Genomic DNA, 27,318 nt, shown 5'->3' on the forward strand with positions numbered 1-27,318 from the left:
GCTGCTGCTGCAGGACAGTTTGCAGAATTAACGATACAGTGTTTAGTGACTGAAACACATTTTGGACATGGATGGTCGTCTTGTCATGTGTGCCTTGTAAACACATGGCATATATGTTATAGATAACATAAGAGAAAATTATTTTAAATAAATTTCAATAAAAATTTTTTGATACGGTACAGATCAAGCTGAGTTTTAAAACAGCTTGTTCTTTGTGAGCCTTTTGAATCTGTACTGCTATATTTGATAACCCTATTGTTTACAATCGAGGTGCTTGAAAATGAACCGTTTCCTGCAAACCTTCTGACCTTTCTTTGTTTCTATATCAAACTCAGCTTAGCTTATGAGGGTAAGCATTAAGTTACTTACTAATGCAGTATTTACTTATTTGCGTGTGTGTGATTGATTGTGGTTGGTTTGGTTTTTTTTTTTTTAATCTTCTTTATAACTCTGCAGCTCAGAGATCTGCCCAAGAACTGCCTCTGGTGGAGAAGCAAAGTACTGACAGCTTTCCTGTTATTGGAGGGAAAAAAATGATACTGACTGGCCATAACTTTCTGCAAGACTCCAAAGTCATCTTTGTGGAGAAAGCACCAGGTATGTCTTTTCAATCTAGACTCCAGTCTGCCTTTTTTCCCCTGTTTTAAAATCTCTGCCAAATGATGAAAGCATAAATACAGTAATGACATTTTCTTCTGCATGTAATAGGTTTTCCATGTCACTGGGCAAAGCTGTGAAAGTGATCTGAGCCATGCCTAATGCTGAGGTTTCACACTATGGCAGGTGTAGTTACAGGTAGACAATAGCGACATTGAAAGTCAAAGTTGGGCATTTGGTTTTGTAGCAAACTGCGGCTGTACTGGGTAGGACCTGTGAAAGGGGTTTGAAACATCAGGTGGCATGTCCCCGTAAAACCTGCAAGTGGTGCATCTTGTTAAACCTTTCTGTAATTTGTGGAGAGGGGGTGGCGTTGCTGGTGATGTGTATGTGCACGTGTGTCTCCTTCTGTGGCAGCCGAGACTGGTGGCATTTACAATCCACTGGCTGAGGAGGACTTGCAGCACACACGCATTCATTTGAAGGAGGTATTTCTGGTTTACCTAGAGACTGGGGAAGGACTGCTGCCAGCTCCCCCCTCACATGGTGCTGCTCCTGCAGTACATTGCTGGTGGGACCGCTCCTCCCAGGGAAGGGTTCCTGGCCAGGCTGAAGCAGGGCAAGGAGCATGGGGTGGGAGCTCGGGCTGGAGCAGGAGGTGTCTGCAGGAGTGGTGGTGTGACTGCAGGAGCGGTGGGTCACAGGGTGACAATGCATAATAAATATGAGTGCCCCTGCGGGAAAAGGCGGTGGGAGCAGAGCTGTGAGTCAAAGTCAGGCTCTGAAATGAGATCGTTACGGGTAGTTTTGCGTCTTGTTTTGGAAAGGGTTTCCGTGGCACTGGCACAAGCTACGGATTCCTCAGCTGCTGGCTGAAACCCCCCCTGAACTTTAAACTGTCTTGGGCGCTCCTGAGGCCGCCAGCGCGGGCTTTGACGCTGCGCCTGTTTAACCCTCCATGTCCATGAGGTTCCCATGCCATTCTCCTGCTCTCGGCTGCTGCCAGCAATGCAGGAAGGGATGGCGGGGTGAACAGGGGAGGCTCTGGAGGTGAAGACCTCTAAGTAGGCTCAGCAGGCTCAGGGGAAGAGCAGAAGACTTCCCTGAAGTTTCTGGGCGGAGTCCTGGGTTGGTGAGGTTTAAGTCCCCGAAAGTGCGTGCAGGGCAGAGGTAATGCCCCAGCTCCTTGGCTGGAGCTAGGCGGTGCTGTTCCTGTGACCCCCAAGGGCCGCGCTGTGTCTGGTCAGGCTGTGGCCTTGAGATGAGCAGAACACCCTTCTTGTTTCTTAAGTTTAAAAAAAAATGGAAAAAAGGTGGTATTGCAATTAAAAAACCAGAACTCTGCTCTTTGCCTAGCATGAGGCAAGAGAAGAACTTGACTGTCTACTTCACTGCACAGAAGTGGGTTAGCGTTGTGTGACATGTCAGGAGCAAAGTCCTCGATCTGTCTCATTACAGGAAGGAAACCACATTAAAAGGTGCTTTCCTTCATGCTTATTTTCTCTCCTCTTCCTTTATTGAGTTGGAAAAATTCTGAAGTATCGCATCCCAAAGTATTATGATGGTGATGCTACTTGCCCACCAGCAGGTACCATAGTGTGGATTTGGACACTGCGTCCCTTAGCATTAAGTACACCAAAAGCAGGATGTTCACTGTATAGCCTTAAACTGCAAAAATGCAAAACGGGGCCAGTCTTATACTTCTTAACCAGAAAGATACCTCCCTCAAGAAAAGGAATTTGAGGCTGCACAAAGACAGCATATAGATAGAAAATAATTGATATAAGCGACATTTTTTAAACATTGTGGGAGATGGAGTGTACTACTGCACACGGGGAGTGCTGATGAGGAAGAAAATGATCGAAAGGCCCTGCCTGTTACCCTGAAAAACTCCTGGAGTGAACTCCTTGGGTGCATGGTTTGGCAGGATGGACCAGTGCAGGAATGTCTCTTCTACATGAAAGCACTACCAGAGATCCCCCTGCACTCTTTCCCCTGGCATGGAGTGGGGGGTAACAGTCAGTGAGCTGCTATTATTGAAGAGCAATCAAGATCATTAAGTCAGTATTGAAAGATCTGATCGTAAACTGTCCTGCCTGGTTTTAGTACTCTCACCGTAGATTTGTTGCGGTTGCAGGGTAGTACTGCCTTGTGGCGGTACGCTGCAGGGGCCGAGCCTTTAAAATTGAGAGTGTTCAGCATCTCCAGGAGCTGCAATCATGTCATTAGGAATGGCACACAAAAAGCAAAGTTGCCAGGTGATCTGGACTGAGCAACTTCTAGGGCTTCTGTGTTAAGTTGTGTGCTACGTTGTCTAACAGCTTGATGCACTGGAAACAAACAAGCACGATGCATTGTTGTCTTAGTGGCAAACTACTCCAGCTCAATTTTTGAGTGGAGTCACTGTATTTAATGTCAAAAGAACAAGCATTACTAGCCTTCAATTTCGAAAATTAGCGCATGGTGTTTCTTTCCCTTTCAGCCCTCGCACGTCTATGTAAGTAGGTCAAGAGAGGGAACACCAGCATAGTTCTCTTTCTCTTAGAAAACTGGTTATAAACTTTTGTGATTAGCTGGAGACATTCATTAGTTTTGCTGCTGTTACTGCTTTTGTTTTTGAATTCGAAATGTTAATCACGTTTCTAGTGGGTAGCAGCCAAATGCAGCTATTACAAAGTAGTAGATCACAGGAATCATTGCACTCATAAAGAGAACATATCTTTTATATAAAATTTAAATATTATACTACATGAGCTCAAGTCTTCAGTCCTCACTCGGGCAGAGTCCCCAAGCCAGGAGGCAGTCTTCGGAAGCTCGTCTAATTCATGCTAGTCTGCATACTTAATTGGTTAATGCAAAGAGTTTGAGAACACTTTTTTGTTTGCCTTTTTTTTTTTTTTTTCCCTTCTGTCTGAATAATTTCTTTAAGTCTGCCTAGTGCATTGTGGTCCGCTGAATGTTTTTCCAAGCATGAGTCCCAAGCTCTCCGTCTTCAGGGCTAGCCCTCAGCTGTTGTAGTCTCTGGAGGAATGGCATTATCCTGGCCTCCTTGTGTGGGGAGTCTGTCTGAGCAGTGACTCATACAAGAGGGAATCCCTGAAGAATGATCAAATCAATCCTTCAGCCGGGGAGGCAGCCGTCTTGGTGCTTTCAGCTTAACCCCTTATTGGCTGCTTTTTAGCTGAGAAGCGTATGAAACACAGCAAAATATACTTTACAGCCCTGCAACTCTACGTCTCACAGAGGAGGAAGGAGGCAGCCAAAGGATGGAGGTGCACTGAAAGGACCATGGGAGGAGTGCTGGGAGGACCTCCTCTGAAAGGAGAACCCCTCACAGTGTGGTCCAGCACTCAGGCAGAAGGCACCCCTTTGGATAAATAATGAGTCATTTCAGAAGTGGATTAAAATTTGCTCAGGCCTTTTACAGTACTGTAAAAAAGTTCTCGTGTTGAAATGAGTCCTTATTTTATGGGATTTTGGTCAATGTTTTATTGCTTGCACATCAGACCATATTTTCCAGTGATGAATGATGGTATAAAACGACTGTCCAAGAAGTCTAGCGGTAGTAAAAATGTGAATGTTGAATGTGCTTTGAGAGGTTCACTCTTTTAAATTCAGAATTTCCTTAGATTGGGGAGTCCCACGATGACTTTGCCTCTTACAAGTTACACTAATAATTGTTTTTCTTATCTTCTTTCACTTTCTGTCTCTCCTTGTAGTCAGGTTTTTCTCTTCCTGAGTTTCAAAAGGGTCTTGTGAGTCTGTGTGTCATGGTTGTTGGGTGCTAGGTTTAGGACGTCCGATACCAATCTGGTTTTCATCAGAATTAGTACTTTCGAAAATATAAAAAACCGTACAACTTCTTCCTGGCAAAGGCCCTTGATGTCTGTATGCTGGTGCTCGCTCTGGAGGCAAGGTGTGCGTTTTAGTTACAAAAGTGGATGAAATGAAGTTGATGTTTGTTAGCTATGGGAGGAGGTGTTTGGCTAGGAGGGACAGAATGTTTCCTGTCTAACACACGCATCTGCAAGATCATGATCTGGAATTACAATAAAAGACAATGATTTATTTACTTACGTTTTAAAAACTTTTTATTTCATTTCTAGATTATAAATGTACCAGGCAACAAAAATCTTGAGGGAAGTTCAGAAAATGCAGAGGTGTTTGGAGAATATGTTTTAAGGACTGTATATCTGTCAGCTATCTTTTTTTTTCAGTAACAATTTCTGCAAACACTGTGTATTTGTTTTCAAAGCTAGCTTTTTGAAGGTAATATGAATTACTGAACACAGAGCAGCACAAAAACCTAACAGAAATGACCAGACTGCTAGCTTCTAGTATATCAGATTATGATTAGTGATCTATAAAACTGAGTGTGGTGGAAAAATCCTAGTTTCTCTTCACTCAGTTCGCAAAATGTTTCCTGTAATTGACGAGTGAGAGCTTGCTCATGAGACACAAAGCCAATATCCCAAGCACCAAAGCACAGGAAAGTTATGGGTATGTCTTCCTGGCACACTCTAGGATGTTGTAGTGTTGCCCAAGATATTTTGGGATTTAGAAAGAGTCTTGTGCTAAGATCTGAAAGAGTTAATGTACCCTGAAAATTGCTCCTTGTTCAAAAATTGCTCCTTACTCCTGTAGCTAGAATGGTTTTGGCACTGGAACTAGCTCAAGTATTTCTGGACTTCATGGATTTGGCCAAGTCTAGACATACACAAGAGATCAGGTTAAACTGACTGAAATTATCATTATTAGCAAGTTGTGATTGATGAGAAGAAATGGATATTTGGTGTATTGTTATTATCATTTGGCTGAGTTTACACAAGTTAAATTAGAGCTCCAAACCCATTCCTTTTGCTTGGTGCTTAGTGACCAGAGCTCGAGGCAAGAGTTTTAAAGGGTGAAAAGGCAGAAATGTAACACCCAACTTCACTACAGGATTAGTTTCTCAAATAGCACTGACTTTGAAATTCTGATTCTGGACTGTTAAATGTTGAGGGCCATTTTGTCCTGGTCAAAGGCCTGCATTTGAGCTTCCTTCTAACAAGTGCCCCTCCTTGAAGATGCATCATTCTCTTTGATGGACTAATAGAGTTCACAATTTGTAACACTGTATCTCTGAGTAACACTGAAGGCTTATGGACTTCAGTGGTTTTGAACATGTTGTTAATTACTCAGCCTTCAAATCAACAGTGATCCTAGCACCTACACACACTCTGTAACCTAACTACATCATATCCTCAGCTATTGTGCCCAAAGCCTTTGAAACTCAAGTTCCTGAAAGACAGAGAAATAAACAGCACTTAGCAACGTTTTCTCTGGGGATTTTTCTCTTTTTTAGTATTTTTAAACAATTAAAGAGTTTTTCAAATTTAGTTATTGCCTCAAACTGTTCATTCTGCTGTTGTTTTTATTTCATTACATGAATTTTTCTGTCAAAACTGTTCCTCTTCCCTGCTGGAACAGGTTTTGCTCTTAGAGCATGAAGGCAGTGACGTGGCATGGTAGTAATTATACTAGAGCAGATGAAAGATAGCTGGGTGAAATCACCAATTTTTTTGTGGTATATGCCAAAGGAAATCACACTTTTCTGTAAGTATTTCAGATGGGAAAACTTACAGTTTGCCTCCCGATAGACCTGTGGTCAGGATTGATCAGCCAAATGTTTGCACAAAGTTAATGTGATATGGAAAAGAAGGAAACAGGATGAATTTAAGTGTCCACTCAAGCATTTCACAGGTTTTTTGTTTCTCTCAAATTTCACTGTCTCTGGCAAAGATTAGAATCAATCAGTTGCTGCTTTAAGGTACAAATGTCAGTCTGAGAAATCCAATTCTGTTTCCTGTATGTTGTGTGAGCAAAAGTTACCTTGTTGTATGGCAGGTGACTCAAGTGCAGTATTTTAGCTTCAGGAGAACTTATAAGAAGTTCTGGAAAATCATGTTGATGAAACATTTGAGTGGCGTGTGGATGGAACGGATGCGTTGGAGAAGCATGTGGGCTTTTTGGTTTGACTCAGCTACACTTTGGATCTCAGGGTTTGGAGTCTGTTTTGACGTGATGTGATGTGATGGGGAGACGGGTGACCTGAGTCTTGGCAGAGCTCCATTTGGTAAAAGATCTTACATTCTCAGAGATCTTTCCATTGCTCTTTCCATTGCCAGTAGCAGTCACAGTCTGGGGGGCAACTAGCCAAAAAGGGGTCATGTTTCACACTGGTAATCATACTGTAGCTCACATAATAAATAAGCAAGTGGCAAAACTCCCTTTCCCCTCTAGTCCGATGGACAGATTCTACATAATTTTGTCTTTGTCTGTTTATCCAAGTTCAGGACACACGTTCCAGTTGGCAGTGAGCGGTTGCACACTGACTCATGTGCAGTGAGGTTAAAAATTCTGGAAATGAGATAAACTGGAAAGTTCAAAGGCATACAAGTTGGGAGCACAGAGTTCATGTGAAGGTCACTTGAACCTATTTCCTAGAGATGTATTGATAGCTGAAGGGGGATCTGGCCACTGCCCAGAAATAGATATCCTTGGGCAAATAGTGTCATCAAATGGTGGAGTCATTTCATGGTGGAACCCTTTCATGCGCACGCAGGAGCAGTGATGTAGCTTGTAGGAAATGTCAGCACGTTTCAGTTTTTCCTGGCTGTTTAGTCTAGGGAATGGCAAAGACAGACCAGGACAGCAGCCATACGCATGAAATGGTATCAGCAGTAACAAGCCTCATCCAGGGTGTTGCTCTCACAGTGAGGAACAAGATCAATCAATCACAGATACTTGCTGTGGACAAGAGAGAAATAAGGAATAACCATATGGTCTCTAGTTAAAAGTCACTTGTGTGAGTAATCCTGTAAATTTTTAATTATTCTAGAAACTGTGACTGAATGCTTGAAGTTTATTCTTTCATGTCTTTGCCAGACTAAGTGGTTTCAAGCAGCTGTATCCGTGCAATCAAAGCTTTGTCTCTGAACTTTTATAACTAGTACAAGATTTCACATAGTTTTTACAGTTACTGTCCAAACACGCAGGAATTCACAGCCCTTACCAGAGAGCTGGGAGCCTAATGAAGCAATCAGTGCCTAAGACAGTAGAGGAAAGGAGTAGGGTGGGTTGACTTTGGCCGGCTGCCATGTACCCACCAAGCTGGTCTCTTACTCCCCTGCCTCAATGGGACAGCAGGGAGAAAATAAGATGAAAAAGCTCATGGGTCAAGATAAAGACAGGGAGATTGCTTACTAGTTACTGTCACAGGCAAAACGGGCTCCACTTGGGGAAAATAATTTATTGCCAATTAAAAATAGAGTAGGATAGTGAGAAACAAAGGCAAAACTAAAGCCTACCTTTACCCCCTCCTCCCTTCCAAAGCTCAGCTTCACTCCTTCACTCCCGACTTCTGCCTCCTCCCCCCGAGCAGCACAGGGGGATGAGGAATGGAGGCTGCGGACAGACCATAGCAGCTCCTCTGTGCTGCTCCTTCCTCCTCATACTGTTTCCCTGCTTCAGCATGGGTCCCTCCCACGGGAGACAGTTCTTCATGAACTGCTGAAATGTGAGTCCTCTCCACGAAGTTCAGTCATTCAGGAACAGACTGCTCCAGCACGGGTCTCTCATGGCCACAGTTCCTGCCAGAAAACCTGCTTCTGCGTGGGCTCCACAGGCCACAGCTCCTGCCAGGAGCCTGCTCCAGGAATGTGGGCTCTGCGCAGGCTGCAGGGTGGATATCTGCTCGGGTCTGGTAGTCTCTATGGGCTGCAGGGGAACGGCCTGCCTCACCATGGTCTTCTCCATGGGCTCAGGCACCTGGAGCACCTCCTCCCCCTCCCTCTTCACTGACCTTGGTGTCTGCAGGGCTGTCTCTCTCACATCTTCTCACTCCTCCCTCTCACAGATGCTGCGCAGCGGTTTTTACCCCTTCTTAAATACATCATCAGAGAGGCACCACCAGCTGGGCTGATGGGCTCAGCTTTGGCCAGCAGCAGGTCCATCTTGGAGCTGGCTCTGTCAGACATGGGAGAAGCTTCTGGCATCTTCTCACAGAAGCCACCCCTGCAGCCCCTCTGCTACCAAAACCTTGCCACATATAAACTAATACAAGGGGATACCTCCAAAGTACTTAGTTTTTGGGGGCATCATCTGCATCTTTTGGAAAGGCACAATTCCTTGTCTCCTGTTACTTTCCTGATGTCATTAAGAGTTCGTTCATGTCTCAGGCATGAGACATAGGCATCACAGGAAAAGTGGGGAGAGCTGAGGGAAGAGGAGCATGTTCCTTTTAGGTCTGTTGAGGGAGTAAGATTACATCTTCAAGAGCAATGTTGAAGAAAGTACAATGACATTTAACAGAGGAATAGAGAGATAAGACATTTCCAAGGTGAGCCTTGTTGCAGGGAAGCTGATGTCAAAGCAGATAGTCAGAGGAGGGGAGAAAGGACCTCTAAGATTGAGCCCGACCTTCTTGGACAAGAGAAACAAGAAAAGGGACATGAGGGGGACAATGAAATGGAAAAAATAAAATGCCATTCAACAGCTTTCTGTTTAAATTCCACTAAAAAGTCATGTGACATTGCCATAATGGGTTGTCTCTGGAAGATGAGAAGTTGTGGCCATATAGATAAAATGAAGAGTTTGTGTCTTAAAACATAATCATGAAGGAAGAATTGAAAGCATTTGGATCAAACTTGCATCTTAAGATGAGAAAGAAGTAGGAGTAGCTATAGTACAGGTGGTGGTGTTGGCATCAAGCACAGGAGAAGCAGAGGGAAAGAATTGTTCATGGAAGGAAAATTTGGAACTTGGTTTAAACTGGCTGTGAGGTTTGTTACTCCAATAGTCTCTGAGAAAATATGAGACAGATTAGACTGAAGAAGATGGACCAGGAATATTTTACTCAGTTTCAGCTGCGAAGTCACAGGTTCAGCCTCCTAGAGGTTCCCAGAGGAAAGTAAAATTGTGAAGACAAGGAGATGACACGAATGTAAGCCAAGAGAGAGTGAAGTACTGTCATGACTGCTGGTGGGTGCTGTGTGTGCTGTGTGTGCTTGGTTCAACCTGCTTGCCCTAGAGAGATTTTGCAGAGATGTTAAGCTGCAGTTTTACTTGGAAGTTGAGTGTCTTAGACCTGGAATTACTTAGAGTGATTAAGTAAAACCCTCAGACCAATGGTAATTTTAATAAGGGGAGGTGCCAGAGAGCACAAATTGCAGAACCAGCTTCCATTCTGCTGAAAATAGGATCTGGCAGGTCATTCCATGGGTTTTGGCTCAAAATGAACCCCGATCAGTCAGTTGTCAGCACAGTGCCTCCTTTTAATTACCTGGACTAAAATTACAGTTCATTTGCAAACGCTTGAACTCAGAATAATTAAGTCTCTTGGACATACTGTGGTAAAAGCAGCTAAAAAGGCTCACCATTTAGGCAAAGTGAGTCCCTCAGCTTTTGGCTTGCCCAGCTGAGCAACCAGAGAGCAAGTGCATGTCTGGCACAGATGCCAAAGTACTGTAAGATACAGTTTGTACTGGATTTTTATCATCTAGCTGCTGTATGACTTTTTTATTGTTAAGGTAAAAAAGAAGAAGTAACTTGAGAGCATCATATGCATGACAGACACACCTAAGTCTACATAATATTCAGCTCAAAAATGTATAGCCGAAGGAATGGACAAAATCCATATGCTGCAAAAATGCCTATGAGGAGACACAAATATAGCAGCTTTGATGTAGAAATACCAATAGGTCAGTTATGCATGAACCCTGCCGTGCATAGACTGGTGCATGCCAGAAGAGATGCCAGGGATGGGGACCAAAGCTATGGGGGAAGTCTCTGTAGCAGGACAGTAGGCTGTGAGGAGAGCAGAGAACAGCTGGGGTCTTCCTGGCAAGGAAGAGGGAAATAAAGTAGGCAAAAATCAGACCAGCCATGTGGTGTTGTAGCAAAAGTAGTGGAAGAGCAAAGGGGAGATCAAGGTGGCTGGAGAGGCAGACAGGGAGCAGGCAAGCCATGGCACCAGCTATAGCGGTAGCAGGAGGTGGAGCTGCTCTGCAGGTGGCTCTGGGGACATGCACGACTCGGAGGCATCTCCCCGCTCACAGCGGAGGAGATGGCAGATCTCAGGAAGGTGAAGTGCCATTGAGGCAATCAAAAGAAAGGTCCTAGCTGCTTACATTGCAGATATTTATTCTCTACTCCCTCTGCATTTCTGAATGTTTTCTTGCTCTCTTTCTGCCTCATCTTCCCTGTACATCCCATGGCAGACTGCTTGGCTAGTGTTGGTTTATCCCTATAGTCCATCCCCTGTAAATGTCTTCAAAAAGTACACTGGTGTGTAAACACAGGCATAGACTCCCACCCACAGATTATTGGGCTTGCTGGTGTCTAGCTGGGGAAATGTTCACAGCAAGATGCCTGCAAGACCAGCCTAGAAAAGCCTGGAGAAAAGAAGGCTCCGGGGAGATCTAATTGCAGCTTTCCAGTACCTGATGGGGGCCTACAGGAAAGATGGTGAGGGACTGTTTATCAGGGAGTGTAGTGACAGGACAAGGGGTAATGGGTTTAAGCTGAAGGAGGGTCGATTTAGATTAGATGTTAGAAAGAAATTCTTTCCTGTGAGAGTGGTGAGGTACTGGAACAGGTTGCCCAGAGAGGTTGTGGAGGCCCCATCCCTGGAAGTGTTCAAGGCCCGGTTGGATGAGGCTTTGGGCAACCTGGTCTAGTGGAGGGTGTCTCCGCCCATAGCAGGGGGGTTGGAACTAGATGATCTTTGAGATCCCTTCCAACCCAAACCATTCTATGATTCTGTTACTCTACGAAAAGTGCCCCGGCTCCTTGTGGCATCCCCAGATCCAAAACGCTGCTGCCTCTGGAGCAAAATCCAGCACTAGTACACCTATGCCAGTGTGTATCGACCAGCAGGTAAGACGGCACCGGTGGGTCATGCCCAGGACTGACGTGGGGAGTGCTCTCCTCCAAGCAAGGGAAGCTGCCTCTTTGCCTCTCTCATTGCCAGCCCAGGCACAGACCTGGCCTTGCCTGCCCTGTGCCTGGAAGCTGATAGCATCTCTGCACAAAACTGGGTAACTCTTAAGTCTAACAACAAGACTTTGCCTAAGTCTTCATCCTCTTCTCCCCATCCTTTCCTTCCACACCTGTTCACAGATCAGTTGTCTCAGCACCGTAAGTGTACTTCCTAGTGAAAAGGGGTTGGAGTGTAAATTGAAAACTTGCAAATCTTTCACTCCTAAGGGATTTGAATATGCATTAAAAGGACCAAATAGGAAGGTAGACCACCTTTGCAGAGCACCTCAAAATTATGCTGTATAATCATTTTGCATTGCATCTGTGCCCTGCCTCTTGTGGACATGTTGAAGTAATCTGGGATGTAATATAGGCATTGTTGGGGAGGGTAGTCTCACAACACATTAATCAAGTACTGGGTTCCTTTGGGGAGGGTAGAGCTAGTTTCACCATCTTACTTGCAATGTATGAATGTAAATATAGATTTATAGTCCAGCCAGTGCAGCCAAACTCTGTTGACCTGCAGACTGGAAGAGTATAAAATGTACACTGTTTACAGGCAGTGAAATCCTAGATAATGTCTATTCTTCTTGTATCTCAAGTGAACACAGGGCTACTAAAGAATATAGACTGTTTTAACCTGCTATAGTAAAGTGAAATCACTTAAATATATCTGAACGCTCCCATTATACCCGTTTCATAGAGGCAAGGTTTAGGTGGTTGCCAGATGTTACACCCTCCCCAGTTTCTAGGCTCGGGGGTTTTTTGGTACTGTATATTCTTTCCCCTTTCTGCCATCCATCGGTCTGTAATTAAAGTTACATTGATGGTTTAACTATTGTGAGCTTGCAAACCCCTGGCATCACACTTGCAGTTCCCTGGGGTATGAAGGTAAACCCAGCCCTAGAAACCCTGGGGGATCTGTCCTGATGGGCAGGGAGGAGGGGAAGATGGTAGAAAAATTTCTTTGGAAAGTCTTTACAGCTCTTTGTGTTGCTCTTCCATGAAGAAAATCCATATGTCGTGGTCTGCTAGGCTTTATGTCTGAATAACTGATGTGCTAGATTTACACAACTACTTTTTAGCACTGCTTCTGTGTTAAAACAGGCCTCTACAGTGCCTTTTTATGTGGAAATCTTGTAGCTGGGTGTGGTGGGGAAGCCGTTCAGTGACTCATACTGCAGGGAATTCCCTGATGAATTAGAGTATTTTTACTTCTGGACTTGTGCGCAGTTTCCTTTCACGCCGGAGCAAGCAGCTGATAAGAGCAGACCACAAAGGCCCATTCACCATTCAGCTGCCGCATGTTAAAACAGGGTGTTTATGCTTTGCAAAGCTGAAAATCCACCCCACGTAACGCGGTAGGTTCGCGGTATTTTCGTCATTAGCAGTCCCAGGTGCTCTGAGTGTCACAGCACCGAAAAAAAAAAAAGGCTGAAGTGGCTGGTGAAGTGCACCCGAAGCAGGGGTGGCTATAAATAACAGCGATCAGTCTGTAAATGTCAGGCTTCCTGACAAAACTCGGTGTCTTCAGCTGGCGGCAGCACTGATGGCCACCTGTCAGTGCAGTGCCGAGCCTGGGCACAGTCGGAGAACCCATGCAAAACGGGGGTTTTCTCACTCCCCCGGCACTGCTGCACTCCTGCACTGCCTCTGAGGAGGAGGAGGGATTTGAGGGTCCTTCGTCCAGCCTTTGGCATGGGTCCCCAGGTGAAGCCTTGGCTTTGTCGGGTCCACTGCTGCTGCTGCTGACACTGAGGGAGCGGGGCACTCCGCCGGGGACTCTGCAGGGCCTTTGCCCTGCGGTTCTTGTGTGTGGATGTTTTGTTTTTATTTCCCTTTTGTAAAAAACCCACAAAATAAACCAAATTCAGTATAATACCTAGACACAACTTTTTAGCTATATAAAGAGATGCCTTTCTGTTCAAAATATTGCACTATAAATCTTCAAAATTCCCAAACAAAGCCAGGCATTTGATTTGGAGAGGACACTTCTTATTACTTGGTAAAAGTAAATAGCAAAATGAAAAGGAGTGAAATGAGACCTTTGGAAAAGCCGTTTTCTCCCTTTTCCTCCCTGCCTCCTCCTCTCCTTCCTCTCCTGCCTCCGTCTCCCCTCCTCCCTGTATAACAACTGCCCATTTGGGTACGGTAATTCCAGAGAGTAAACTTTAACGGGAATGCCTGAAATGTGTCTGCTTCAGCTTTGTGTTATGTCTGTAATTTGAATTATTTGCATTTTGGAAAGGTATAAATTGCTCTGGTGTACTTTGGTTGGCCAGTGGCCAGGAGGGAGTTGCCTCGGGCCCCGAACCAGGCGGGCTGCTGCAGATGTGGCAGGCGTACAATGGAAACTTTTGTTGTGGAGCAGCCCTCGCTCCTCCAGCACACACTGATGGGAGGCGGCATCCCGCCTGCTCGCCAGGGTCCCCGACGTATGGGCACTGGGGGCAAAACCGTTTTCTCCAGTGCAGGCAGATTGTCTTGATGCTTCAGGCTCCCACCGACTGTTCCAGAGCCATTATTCCTTTCTCTTTTTTTTTTTTTTCCTTTTTTTTTATTTCAGCTGAACTGTGTAAACCTGCAAAACATGTTTACTGTAAGAAGTTGACGTAGTGGTCTAAGGTTTCCCTCCTGGAGCTGGTCCCAGTCCGTGGGCGTTGAGATTTCCCTCTTGGTTCACCAGACGTAATATGAGGAATTGTCTTTTTTTTTTTTTTGTCTCTGCTTCATAACAACTTTTCCTCACTGTGTTTTTGTTAAATGAAATGTCACTAGCTGTTAATGAGTTGTCTATTCCCTACTTCTTCCCTCTCTTCCCCTTCCCCTCAGTCGCTGAGCTGCGATGGTCTGGACAGTCTCAAGGGAATTTCTTGGAACGAAACCCGTATTGTTCTTACTAGCTTCCAAAGACAAGCCACGGCTCTGGATTTTTATTTTCCTAATAGTTTAGATTACAGCATTTAGAATATTTCTGAACAAACTCTCTTTGTCATCATAAAAATTTCAAAAGTGCGTAAAGGCAGTGCTGTGTGAAGTAATTGAAAGATTAGCCAGAGATGGAGTCGTTTTGAATTTTACTGAAGTATCGGCAGGAAATAAAAAACAGAAACCTGAATCAGATCATTCGTCTTGCAAAGCAGAAATTAAACATAATGAAAAACCTGAACTTCTGGTAATCCATTTACAAAAGCAAATTGAACACATGTTAACTACTAGTCTGGATGTCTGTAGATTTAAAAAAACCCCACCAACAAACTCCTTACAAAGCAGAAGTTCCTAGACTTTGCAAAATGTGTGATAGTGTCGGTGTTGTGTTACTTTTATAACTGATTGAATTAATTGGGTGGGGCAAGGGAGGGCTACAGAGGCTCTATGAGGACGAGGTGGGAGATAAAGGAGGCTACTCCCAGACAAGAGATGTGTCCTGGCTTGCCAAATTTTGGTCAGGTTTTTTCTACTGACAGCTCGGGGTAAGCATCTGTTGGATAAATTGTGAAGTGATCGCCAGTCCTCCCAAGAAGTCTGCTTCAATTCTGGCGCTCTCAAAAGGCATCGTTAAGGAGACCTGAGCACAGTCTGGCTGCTCCTTCTCTCCCCACAGCCGAACGTGGCAGTACCAATTAAAGGGATTCCTTTTCCAGCATCACAATTTAAAATGTAGGAGGAAACTAAGGGCAGATCTGCTAATTGTTTCCTACAGAAAGACCTGCCAAATCCACTGTGCTATTTGTGCTGTAGCTTTCACGTTCCACTTCTTTCCATACGTTAAAAAGAAAGGGGTTTTGGACGTTAAAACAATCACCAGGGCTAGTCCCTCAGCAGCATTCCTTTCACAGTAGGACAGCTGTACACAAAAATATTATTTACAGACGTTTGTAATAAATCAGGCAGTTCTAAATGCGTCACCTCCATCCTGGCCATGAAAGCAAAGAGAGAAGAAAAAGTGCATTCACTCTTTTACCTTGCCGAGAGCTGTTTTTCTAAGGCAGGCCCACGTCTATGTGATGAAGTTCAAAATAGCTAATATTTGCATTTGCATGTCCCGATGCTGCAATAAATATACAAAAGAGATGACATAAAGTCTCATTTTCCCTTTCATTCTGATGACATCTGACAATGGTGGGACTCATGAAGCTGCATGTGTCCCCGCTGCCCGACTTAGACAGCAGTCTGCTTGTGGCCTTTCATACACGTTTGTGTTTTTCTAGGCCTGCAGAATGGAAACCTTATGTTTTGTATTATTTTTCTAATTTCTTTGCTGTTGAGTTTTGAAGCTACAAGGAAGAAAAAACCCCTGTTGTTGACCAGTGTCTTCTGTATCAGTGAGGCGCAGGAAAAATCACCAGAAAAAAACAATTTCTTCCAAAAGACAGGTCCCCAGAAAAAGTGATATCTGTGGCTTAAATCTATGTTTGCTTGAAAACAGAAATACAGTAAATTAGGAGGATCCAACACACCACTAGAAGCAGCTCCAGAAAACTGTAGATGGGACCACTGTAGCTGAGCTAAACCAACTTTAAAATGGAGTCAAAAGCTATGTTTCCCAGCCTATGGCCTTCCCTTTTGATCCAAGCAGCAGAATTATGACAAGCCAGACTAGGAGTATATTAAAATGAAATACTGCATGGCTGAGGAGCTTCCTTAATACTACTTTGTTTTATTTTGTTTAGTATTAATGTTAAATGTGACGTACTGCATAGGTAGTGATCAGAAGGCCTCATAGGTAGCAGTATTTTTGTCTGAAAGTTTGGGAAACTAAGGTACAGAATAGTTGCATATTTTGTCCTAACTAGTGGCAGAATAAAATCTTGGTGACATTCCCCCATCGCAGTATCATGTGCTCTGGATTGTGGTTTCCCCCTTCAAAAAAGCTAAGTGGTCTCCCGTCGTGGATTACCCAGATGGCCTCCTGGTTGGGCAACGCTTGGTCAGTGCATTTTGAGAGCTGGTTTTTATATATGCAGTGCCCCTTCAAAGAGACTTTTTTGCAAAAGTCATTCTTTCGTAGGCTTGGGAGAGGAAAAAAGGACGGAACTAGATATCTTTTTCTTTTGTCTTTTAGATGGTCACCATGTGTGGGAAATGGAAGCCAAAACCGACAAAGAAATGTGCAAGCCAGTAAGTCTGCCTTAAATATTTTAACATCAAGATGAAAAATATATATTGCCTTCTCCAGCACTGTTACTAAAGAGGGATTTCCAAGGCTTTGGCACTGTGTCTCCCCACTGAAACAGAACAAGTACTTAGGCCTCCCCTCCTGGAAATCTTTCTTTAATGGGAGCATGGGGTAAAAAGCCTTTGTTGGAAGCTGTCCCAAAAGTAGGAGAGACCATTTGGAAAATATTTTTTCATTGTCCAGGATGGGCCAGCCCCGTCTGCTCATCTTCTGTCTTGCTGGGTCAGTTCTTCCCTCTGCTCCCAAAGCAGTTTCTGATCATTTTCCTTGGCTTTCGTCTACAGTCGATGGAAGAAATGTGAGTCCCCTCACAGGAGATCAGCCCCACATTTGGAGAAGTGTGGTTCTCTCAGCCATGACTATAAGTGGGAAATATGGCCACTATTCCACCTCTGCAGGAATATGCAACAGTTTGTTACTGCAAACCTGCTGGAGATATGCAGACAAACAATTTAAAGACTTCAGCTGAATGCAGACCAAATGCTAAGATGAGCGTTCCCTTTTATTCTTGCAAAAAGTGCCAAGGGAGATTTTGATCATCATAGCAGATTTCACTGTGCATTTGTGTAAGCTGATGCCCTAGCAGCTAAGTCATTCCTTAGCCCCATGCTGGAGCATTTGGTTTCTGACAGTGGAAGATCATCTACACACTCTCCAGCCCTTCTTCCTGTAGCACTAGATGTTCTTGTAAGATCTCCCATCCACAGAAACTAGCATGCTTAAAACTTCCTGAGTTGTTAACATGAAAAAACATTTCATTGTGGAAAATGGAAATATCTGAATAATCATATGCGTGTCCTAATTCTCCTTTCAAAGGAAGTTGTGTTATGGTGAGATATACTGGGGATGACCTGCCAGCTGAGCAGTTGTGTTTTCTTGTGCTGGTCAGAGATTTGATTGTTGTCCCAGATTCTTGTCAGAGGCAGGACAGATAGAGCCTTGTCCATAAGCGGTACCGTATTAGCTGTCCAAAGAGAAGAGGTGAAGGCTAGTGATTTTGTAAAGACCTTAGCCATGCTAAAATCTTATTTACCTACTTCTTAAGTCCTTGGCACAGAGGACACTGGGGCGGCAGGAGGCCATCCCTGCCCACGAAGCCAACCAGTTTCCCTGCAGAGAGTGTGTTTCTTCTTGTGAGCCCAGGCAACTCCTTCTCAGAGTTAATATGTGAATTCTGTTGTACAGCTTGAATGCCTTAGTTGTGCCTTGACTTTCTGATTTGTTGCTTTGCAGAATTCGTTGGTGGTTGAGATACCACCTTTCCGCAATCAGAGAATTACCAGCCCTGTTCAGGTTAACTTCTATGTCTGCAACGGAAAAAGAAAGAGAAGCCAGTACCAGCTTTTCACCTATCTTCCTGCTAATGGTAACAAAATATATTCCCTATCTCTGCTAGTAAAAATGAGAGATAATGATGATTACTTAGAAAGATACGTGAATCTGATAACTTTTTAGTAATTTGGAGGTATACCTGGTGCTATAAAATGAGAGTGAGAATCAAACCATGAGAGCTGCCTTTCTCTCTGCTGCCCACACATGAGACCTTCTCTGCAGATTATTTTCTTTTGTATTGGTGGCAGAGACCTGTTGGAACAAGGACTTTTCCTGCTTTTGGGAGCTGAAGAGCCCCAGCACACACTCACATGTGTAGCCAGAAATTGTGAATGTGTTGAACTCTCTGCTAAGTTGCTGTAAACCCTTGGTCTGACTTTGTGGCCCCAGAGGGTACATCATTGCATTTGAATAATACTACTGAATTTGCACCACAGCACTGTAAGCATGCTGGGCTCTGAGCTGGAGGTGGTGTGGGGATTCTCTTTCCAGTCATCCTGCACCTTGCTGTCTCATGCGGGGTGAAAGCAACGCTCCAGGCTGATGCCGCTCTTGGGTAGCAATGCAAAGTACAATGTGGATGGAGATCAGAGTGCTCCATACAAAATGCTTCATGTATAGGAAATGTTCAGAAACGTGTGCCAGTTTATTTTGGAAGCTTATATTGGTGTCTGTGAAGTGACAATAAAGTACTCACACTAGCTGAATTCCAAGCAGGCTTTTAATAGCAAGTAAGTTTAGATTTATTTTTTTTTTTAATTTTAAATTACTCTTTTTCTGAGAACATTTGGGGGGGGGGGAAGTAGGGAAAAAGGGTGGTTGTTTTACTGTTGTTGTTTTGGAAGGCAGATAAATTAGAAAAATGATTAGGTTCATGCTTTTTTGTAGACTTTCCAAGTGAAAATAGTCCTTCTGAGGTAAATTCCCACAGAGCAATATTTGAGTCATGTCACATGACTTGATGAGACCTGCCAAATTTTTGCAGGTGAAACGCCATAAAATACACATTTGGAATTTCACCTAGTTAGCTTGCATGCACTCCAGACTTTTATCAGGACTTTAATTTAAAATAAAAGCACAGGAAACCTAACATGGGCAACTGACTGCTTATTGCATATGTGCTGCATAGCTATGCTTCACTGAATCAGCCTACTTATGCAAACTTCATCCCCAGTGGGTATGTCTGTGTATATTTAAAGGCTGTTCATCTCTTATATTGGAAAGAAAAAGAGTTGTTATTCTCTTGCACAACACTTTTCAGCAACAAAAATCTGTTGTAGAGGCCGACAGGTATTGCCTTGCCACCCAAATTACCCTCAAGTTTTTCAAATACATGTCTGTTGTTAACTGCTGTTTGTTAAGCAGCATCTTTCCTCTCTGGTCTTTACATAGGCCATTTTTTACCATTTTATTGTAAAACATGGGAATAGTATTCACTGCTGCAAAGTTGGTTTATGCTACCACCACTCTGAGTTTGAAACATTTGATGTTTCGTTTGATGTGAAGCGATGGGAATAGCTACCTAGTGACAGGCAACAGAGAACCAGCCTAGGCTTTATTCTGCAAAGACATCTTTAATTATGGTAATTGTTGAAAACTTTGGGAATCTTGTTTAGTCTACTGTACTGATTTAAATTCCTGTGAAATATTTTTGTTTCAGTGTAGAGAAACCTGAAAAAAAAAAATAACACGAGAATAGGGGAAAGGGAAGCAAGTATTGAATAGTAAATATGCCTTCCCCCCATTCCTGTTTAGTTCTTCACTCATGTTCTCTTAATATATATGTATATGTGCATACAGGTAATTGAAAAACACCTTACATTCTTTGCAAACTCTTTCATAACAGTGACAAGAGTGAATGTGCTTCTGCAATCATCAGAATTAATAGTATAGTATGTTTTTGTAATGCCTGTGTTATAGCTGTAAGATTTTGTCCTTATGTTGCTGGTGGTTGTTTCCATTGTGCCTTTCAAAGATAACAATCACCTTGACTACCTATTCAGAAACTATACACAATGATTGAATCAGTCATTTATGCTGCTGTATTTCTAGGAGTCATTTTAGGATGTTCTGCTTTATTTGATTTCAGTCACAACATTCTATTAATGTTTCAAGACATTGTAGAAAACCAAAGTTTAGCTCATGAAGAAAAAAATAGTTGAGTCAACAACCACTGTGTGATCAGTGTAAAAAAATGTGAAGGAGATAAGCACTATTTTGGTGCAGGTAACACTTTGTCTCTTGTTTAAACAAATCCCATGAACATAGGAGGTGTAGGTTTTTGACAGGCAAATGTCAGAGTGATCATCAAGTGTAAGATGTGGTTTTACACAAATCAGATGGTATCCTGTAAGCTTCTCCTTCTGTGCTTCAGGACTAGTCAAAATGCTAACATTTCGGTGCCTACCATAATTTTGCAGGTATTTCTGCATGAGGAATCTTTTAAAAGCTGCATGACGCACATTAGATGTATATTTTACAGCTCAACTGGACTGTGCCAAAGCAAAATACTGTATATGGACTAAAGCCTAAATATTATGTGAGCCCACTGGCCGTGCTCCTTCGGTGGGTGTGGGCACGCGCAGATGGTACAACCAGCAGGAGAGCCATGGGCTCGCTGTGCGGTTCCCACCCTGACTGCAGAGCAGTAGGGTGGTTTTTTTCCTGTAGCTCCTGTTTCTCCTCATTCCCTAGGGGAAAACTGCCAGTGGATCCAGGGACACGTGGCCTCACTCATCCCACCTCCCGTGAATGGTCCTATAGCGTCTCCATGGAGTACAGTTCTGTGACATGCAGCCAGCACAAGCTGCCCACTCCAACAGAGTGTTATGGTTTCGCCACCATAAGGCTTCTCCCGTGCTGCGGAGATGTGGCAGGATTGTACTTCTCCTCTGTGTTAGCTCAAGTGTTTTGCAGACCAGGGACTTACTTGATGAACGTGAATTCTTGCCTCAGAAAGAAAAAACCTGCTGTAAAAATGAAAATCTTACTGCTCTGCAAATGAAAAGTTTAAATAACAAAACAAAACAGAAAGTAGAGGCTTCACAAATGAGAGCCAAGGTCTGGAAAACGGGCTTGCTTAAGTCTTTGGCTTGGGACAGGCCATAAACCCAAATACTCATAATCCACTTCTAATTGAAATTTTGATTTACTGTTCTGCTGAATTTGAGCAATCCCCGGATCCTGTATTAGCCTATATTGTACGGAAATGGCTGTAATGTCATTTTTTTTAAAGTATTGCTTCAATATTACACATCACTGAGCAACTGCATATCAGTTTTGTCTTGGAGCCTGCAGGCTGTTGGCTCTCAAGACTCCTCCCCAGACATGCCTGGCACAGAAATATAAGTAGTTTCCATACCATTCTAGCACAGGTGAATCCTGCAGCTCATATGGTAAGTACTAATATGTTTTGCATTGCCACGTTCCATCACAATGTGACGAGGAAGGCGCATGACCGGACACTACAGTCAGGAGTCTGAGCAAAGTACAATGAGGAGACACTTGGATATTTGCCTTTTAAAGTCCCTCCCCTGCTGCAGCTCTGTGCAGGTTGTGCTCTGTGTCTCTGTTATGTGCAGCAGAACATTTTGGAAAACTGTTGGTGAACCCTGCATTTGTGAACCCTACCCTCTAGAAGAACGCTTGGTTTTCATTTCTGTTTATGACTCTGTATCATTTTGCTTCTATGAATTTATTATACCATTGGCCCATGTATGCTTTTCAAACAGGAGGAATAGTCTTCTGAAATCACTAGATGTAAGCAGTAGCATTTGAGGTATAAACTGATCTGGAGAGGCTGAAGAAGCACACAATCAGACACGTCTGCTGTGGTTCCAAATCCTGTGCTTTCATCTGCTAAGAAAGCTGAAGGAGTTCTCCAGCTCAGAAGACTTTAAATAACACACCAAATGATAAGGGTTAGATCTCTGTTTATTCAGATTCTTTTAAAGTAGGTACATCAAAATGGAGGAAACGTGTTCAATAACTTATTTTTTGCAGATAGCAGCAAATGCTTTCTATGATTTCTGTTATCAAATGAATATTGATATCATGAATGGTGAACATAGAAAAGTTTTTCTTTGAATTTTATTTAGACAAGTAGTGATACTAGACTAAGCAAAGACAGGCTAGTTTGTCTAGGAAATATTTAATAAGATGGAAAAAGGAAAGTTAATGTGTTTCTTTTACTGGAATGACGCTTTTGCAAAGAGCTGATGATAAAGTATTTCCGGTTTCTGTTTCTGTCAGGCTTCTTAATTGTCAAAGCATTATTAAAAAACCGTTTCACTACTTCTAGTATTTATTAAAATGGTGTTGATATGCTGGGCAACTTTTGTTTTGAGATGTGTTTTGCGACCCATAGGGCCAGATTTCCAAGTGCACAGCCTTCACTCGTAGAGCCAGCTTTCTGCAGCTTCTTTGCCTCCCTGCAGACACCTGCACAAGCTCCCAGGGTGCTGAGCTCCTCTGAAAACCTGGCCACATAGACAAGTGACTTGGTGGGGGCGGGGGTCCTTTGAATCTGTGGGTACGGAGCTGTGGTGACTAGATGTGCCTTAGTGGTGTTGTTTACAGCCTGGCAGTGCGAAAGTGAAGCTCTCAGTGTGCTTCAGAAAAGGGTGAGTGGTGCCCGCTGCGCATTGCTCTCAGCACCCTCCTAACTTCCTGCCTCCGCTCTAAAATTATCTCCTGCCTGCCCTACAGATGAGTACAATCAGCAGTTTTCTAGTGATTGCATTGAGCAGCCGTGCCTGTTTCACCTCGGCTCATCCGCCCACAGCTCACTTTCTAAGTTAAAAGGCCACATCGGCCACCTTACCAGAAAACAATAAAATGAGGATGCAAAGTTGCCGCTCCGATGTGACACAGAGCACGACTTTTGCCGATCATTTCCTGACACCTCTCACATCTTGAATATTTGTTGAATTTTCATGCTCGAGGCTGGCAAAATTATTAGCCTAGCCATGTCTGCACGGGAGCAGCTGGGGAAGCAGCACCAAATTCAGTGCCTGGGTTGTGAAAGGATCCTAAACCTGCGGCATATGCAACATGACCATGGTAGTGCACGTCAGCAACGCCTCACAGCCGGCCTGGGGAGCCGGAGGAAGGGGCACGGAAGTCACTAGGAGTGTGTTACGCCCAGGACCACCTTAGGTCAGTGCCACATTCTCGGCGATGTGTGCGAGGGGACTGAGCGTGGCCAAGCCAGGCCTGAAGCCTCGGCCCTGCTGGCAGTGTTTCCATCCAGCCCAGCAAGAAGCTGGGCTGCTGCAAAGCCTGCGCGGGTGAGGTCAGGGCAACAGGAGGGACAGGAGGGGAATTTTTTTTTTATTTTAGGTAAAAATATGAATCATGGTTGCTCATTTTTACACTATGCGCTGTTACAGTTTATTTCATTTTGGCTGCTAGGTGGCTGATTGTTACTTTCGACATTCAACAGAGTAACAAAAAGCAGGCAAGATTTTGTCAGAGTCCTGTTTCCATTTAAGAGGATCGCAAAATTCATCATCGCTGGGCACATCAGCCTCTCCGCTCCCTTCCAGCAGCCGCGCGAGGTCTATGGCAGAGCGGAGCAGACAGGCATTACGCTCACCAGCGTTACAGCCTCGGGTGCTTTTGCTCCCAGCTGCTGGGTCCCCACTAGAGCTCCCCACACTTCATCCAGGTGATATCCCATTTCGGCCATCAGCCGGAGCCTAGCCAGCTGTATTCGACCTGCAGATGGTCGACATCGTGGCAAAACTGTGCCTCATTGTGCGGTGTTCCGTCTTCATCTGGAAGGCCAAGAAGGAGCATCACCTGTGTGATGTCCCTGCTACAGGCAGGGGTGGGCAAGCACTATATAGAAGCCCCTGGCTGCGTCTGACCAGCAGGCTCTGTCACAGCAGGAACGATCACCCATAAAAGATAACTTCCAGTGCATAAAGTTGTCTTGTGGCAGTACCTCCCTTTTCAAATATTCCCCTTCAGGTGACAAAACCCAGCCTGTAGTTTTGGTCACCAAACCCCTCTGTATGAGCATTTTGAGGACTCTGTCCCTTACTTCCCAGCGATTTCACATGCATATGTTAGCAAGCATGGGGCTTTAGGATCTTCCAATTAGCTTAAAAGCCAAAAGGTAAAAATTGTGTGAGGGAGAAGGGGGTTTAGAATTACATGGGCTGGAGTACAGGAGGTGCTTATTTTTGTTCTCTTCAAGTGGCTGATCTCCATAATTAATCTAGCCCAGTGATTGATCCTAAAGGGATGTGGTGGTCGTGGCTGCAGGAGGTGAAATGCATGGGTGAGAAATGACATAGAAGGCCGTGGCCAGTGCAGCCTAGGTGTTGTGCACAGCTAAACCTCCAGCCCAAGGCAGCGGTGGAGACAGGTGCTGCACCATGGGAGCAGCAGTAAGAGCAGCCCGAGTGGCCATACCACAAGACTTAATTTATCCTTTTCAACATTGTAGGATTTAATAAGGTGTTATGATGGAAAATGAATTGTGCCTTTTAAGAATTTTCCCCCTTTCTTTTGAAAGAAAGCTAATGCATATCTTCTGTACTAATGCAATCCAAATGCCCTCCGCTTACCTTCCACTCCTCCCCACCTGGTTTAACAGTGTATGCACCAAGCTACCATATGTAATCTTCTGTCTCATAAATATGCATTGAATAACCTAATAGTTTAACAGCTGTTGAGAAGCATTTAGTAAATGAGTTAGATGGAAAGCACTTTCTAATCAGATAATGGCACTGTCCGAGATTATAGGCTGAGATGTATGCTCAAGGCATCCATCTACCTGGAGGCTATTCTTGTATAAAACTGTACATATGCATCTGATCCCATAAAAATACATACACATAAACCCAAAGAGGGCAGACAGGCATGTGTTAGAGGTAGCCCTCCCAATGAGCAGTACCAGTAGCAGTGTACTAGCAAGAGAGGGTCAGTGAGTTCAGATACTTGCGTAGATAAAAGCTGCAGTCGCACATGTGTGCTGCCTACAGCTTCTTGATAGTGTGAGGCTCCCTTTGTTTCTGAGTCACTGTGCTCTGGTTTTATTAACTAAAAAGCAAAAGCTTGATAGTAGCTTGACCTTTAAAAAATGTTTTAGTTGAATTGGTACCGAGGGAAAAATATCCATTTCACGGACAGCATCTGCAAAGGCCCCTGCAGTGACTGTCTCAGGAGATCTCTGGGGCTGAGTGCCTGTCCCTTGTCACTGAGATTGCCACTGCTGCAGATACATTGGCAAGGCATTTCAGAAAGTTTTGCTTGGCCAGTGCTGCTCTGCTGTTACAAAACAGGGGGATTATAGTTTCTGAGGGCAGCCAGCCCATTACCTCTCCCCAACACCAGACTGCTCCAGAGTCAGAACGAGGGGTGAGGTCCTTGCTCTGCTCCAGCCTGCTGGATCCAGCTGATGCTGCCACAGAGGCCAGGATTTTGTCTTTGCACAAATCCAGAGTGGCTGAGCTGTACATGGAGATGTGTCCACATCCCTAACCGTGTCTCCGGTTGGGCAGCAGCAGAGCAGCGGCAGCAGTTGGGATGACCTGTGCAGCGTCTTCTGAAGGAATGCCTGGCTCGTGGTGAAGAGGGTGTGCTGCCTGGCTCAAAACTGACTGACGGGGGAGCTCAGCTCAGTAATGGAGATTTAGCCACCTAACTCCTCAACCCTCTTTGAAAGTCTCATCCCAAATTCTTACGAATTACGAGACGTTTAGTCCAGAAGTTGAAGAAATGTGTGTGTGCACATGATGAAAAAAGTAGTGTTTTGATTTTCATATGCTAACCAAAATCTGTGTGTTAGTGCCAAGGAACTACATCATAGTCTGCACCATGAAAGGTGGCTATTTTGTTTGATAGGTTCAATCAAACTTAAGGGTAAAATAAATATATTGTAGTCCCATAAATGTCTGCATTGATAATACTACATGGAAATGGGAAATGGTTAGTTTAAAGTTAATCAGGATAAACATCTGTTTAATTTATATGATTATATTTTCTCAGTTCACATATTTTAATAGCACCCCCCAAAAAAAAAGTTTAAAAACTTTAAAAAGTAAACAGACTTGTTAGCATTGTCAAAAAATACATATAATTTATATTTAAGCACTTTCTGACTCCTTTTATTGAATGTGCATGATTTATTATTTTTCTTCAAGGTTTGATATATTAACTTTTTACCTGCTAGAAAGGCCTTTCATTTAAACGTGGGTTTGCAGAACTGGCTGAAATATTTCTCCCAGATTCAGACCCACACAGAAGGACCATTGTCTTCCACCCAGTGCCTTGGTATGATGTCATAACCCTGGTCTCTCTGAGTAAGAAGCTTTGATTTACAGACAGGGCTGCTGCCAACGTGCGGTTCTCAGAACTTCATATTAAATTAGATGACATAATGACATGAGTCCAGAGTCTAAGAAGGCATCGTCGAACCATCGAAAAACAGTTAGCACAGATCGAGTGCTTATCAGACTAATTTAGAACTGTGAGCTCTGCCATGTTTTAGTGTTCAAAATCAAGGACTATTTAAAATCGTCTCTCGGACGACCTAATGCATTGTGAAATAACAAGCGTTTAAAAATTCACCATATGATCCAAACTTGCATTTATTTTTTCCTTTTTATGACAAGGGCTGGATCCTTCGGCAGAGTGGGGTCTCTTAAACAAGTAACATTACTTTTGTGTCTGAGTGTATGTAAAACCTGCATCATCTTTTCTGTTTACGGTTTCACAAATTCTGGCTGCATTGCTGCAATTTATTATTGGAAGATCTCAGTGTATGGCAAATTTAGTCACGATTTTTCATTCTAACCAGCTGAAAGTCTGCAAGACTGGGTGCTATCTCAGCACCATGGAGCAGCTTTGAGACAGAATGCTTCTTGCCATTTGATATGGCTCTGCTGAATTTAAGAAGTAGTCCAGTTTCTGCTGAAAGTGCTTGCAGATTCTGAACAGCTGTAGGGTTTTCCAGTTAATTGCCAGTCCAGGCCTCCTGCATGACTAGGAGTGTCTCCTTCAGCTGGCAGGTTTTTACCAAGTCATTTCAGATTTGAAATATTTGAGCTAGAAGTTAGTCAGGCTAATACGGTTCTCTGTTAAATATTAATCCTGAGAAAATTAACTGTACTGTCTGTATCATGTCGCATCTCCCTGTGTGAAATATTGACTTGCGCACATGAGTGATGGTGGAAGTGTGT

General features: G+C 43.8%; 1 protein-coding gene across 8 annotated transcripts in view; it reads left to right on the top strand.

Moving 5' to 3' along the window:
• NFATC1 (nuclear factor of activated T cells 1) overlaps positions 1 to 27,318 on the top strand; it is a 116,295-nt gene that overhangs the window by 51,507 nt on the left and 37,470 nt on the right. For 7 of the 8 annotated variants that reach the window (XM_075745190.1, XM_075745192.1, XM_075745194.1 and 4 more), the window contains exons 6-8: positions 457 to 597; positions 16,682 to 16,737; positions 18,029 to 18,161. In XM_075745190.1, coding sequence (XP_075601305.1) covers positions 457 to 597; positions 16,682 to 16,737; positions 18,029 to 18,161 — 330 coding nt within the window. Of the gene's footprint in view, positions 1 to 456; positions 598 to 16,681; positions 16,738 to 18,028; positions 18,162 to 20,821; positions 25,877 to 27,318 lie in introns of those variants that run through there. The other variant, XM_075745197.1, reaches the window with a different exon arrangement.

Source organism: Balearica regulorum, chromosome 2 (assembly GCF_011004875.1).
Source record: "Balearica regulorum gibbericeps isolate bBalReg1 chromosome 2, bBalReg1.pri, whole genome shotgun sequence".
In the NCBI taxonomy this organism is placed as follows: Eukaryota; Metazoa; Chordata; class Aves; order Gruiformes; family Gruidae; genus Balearica; species Balearica regulorum.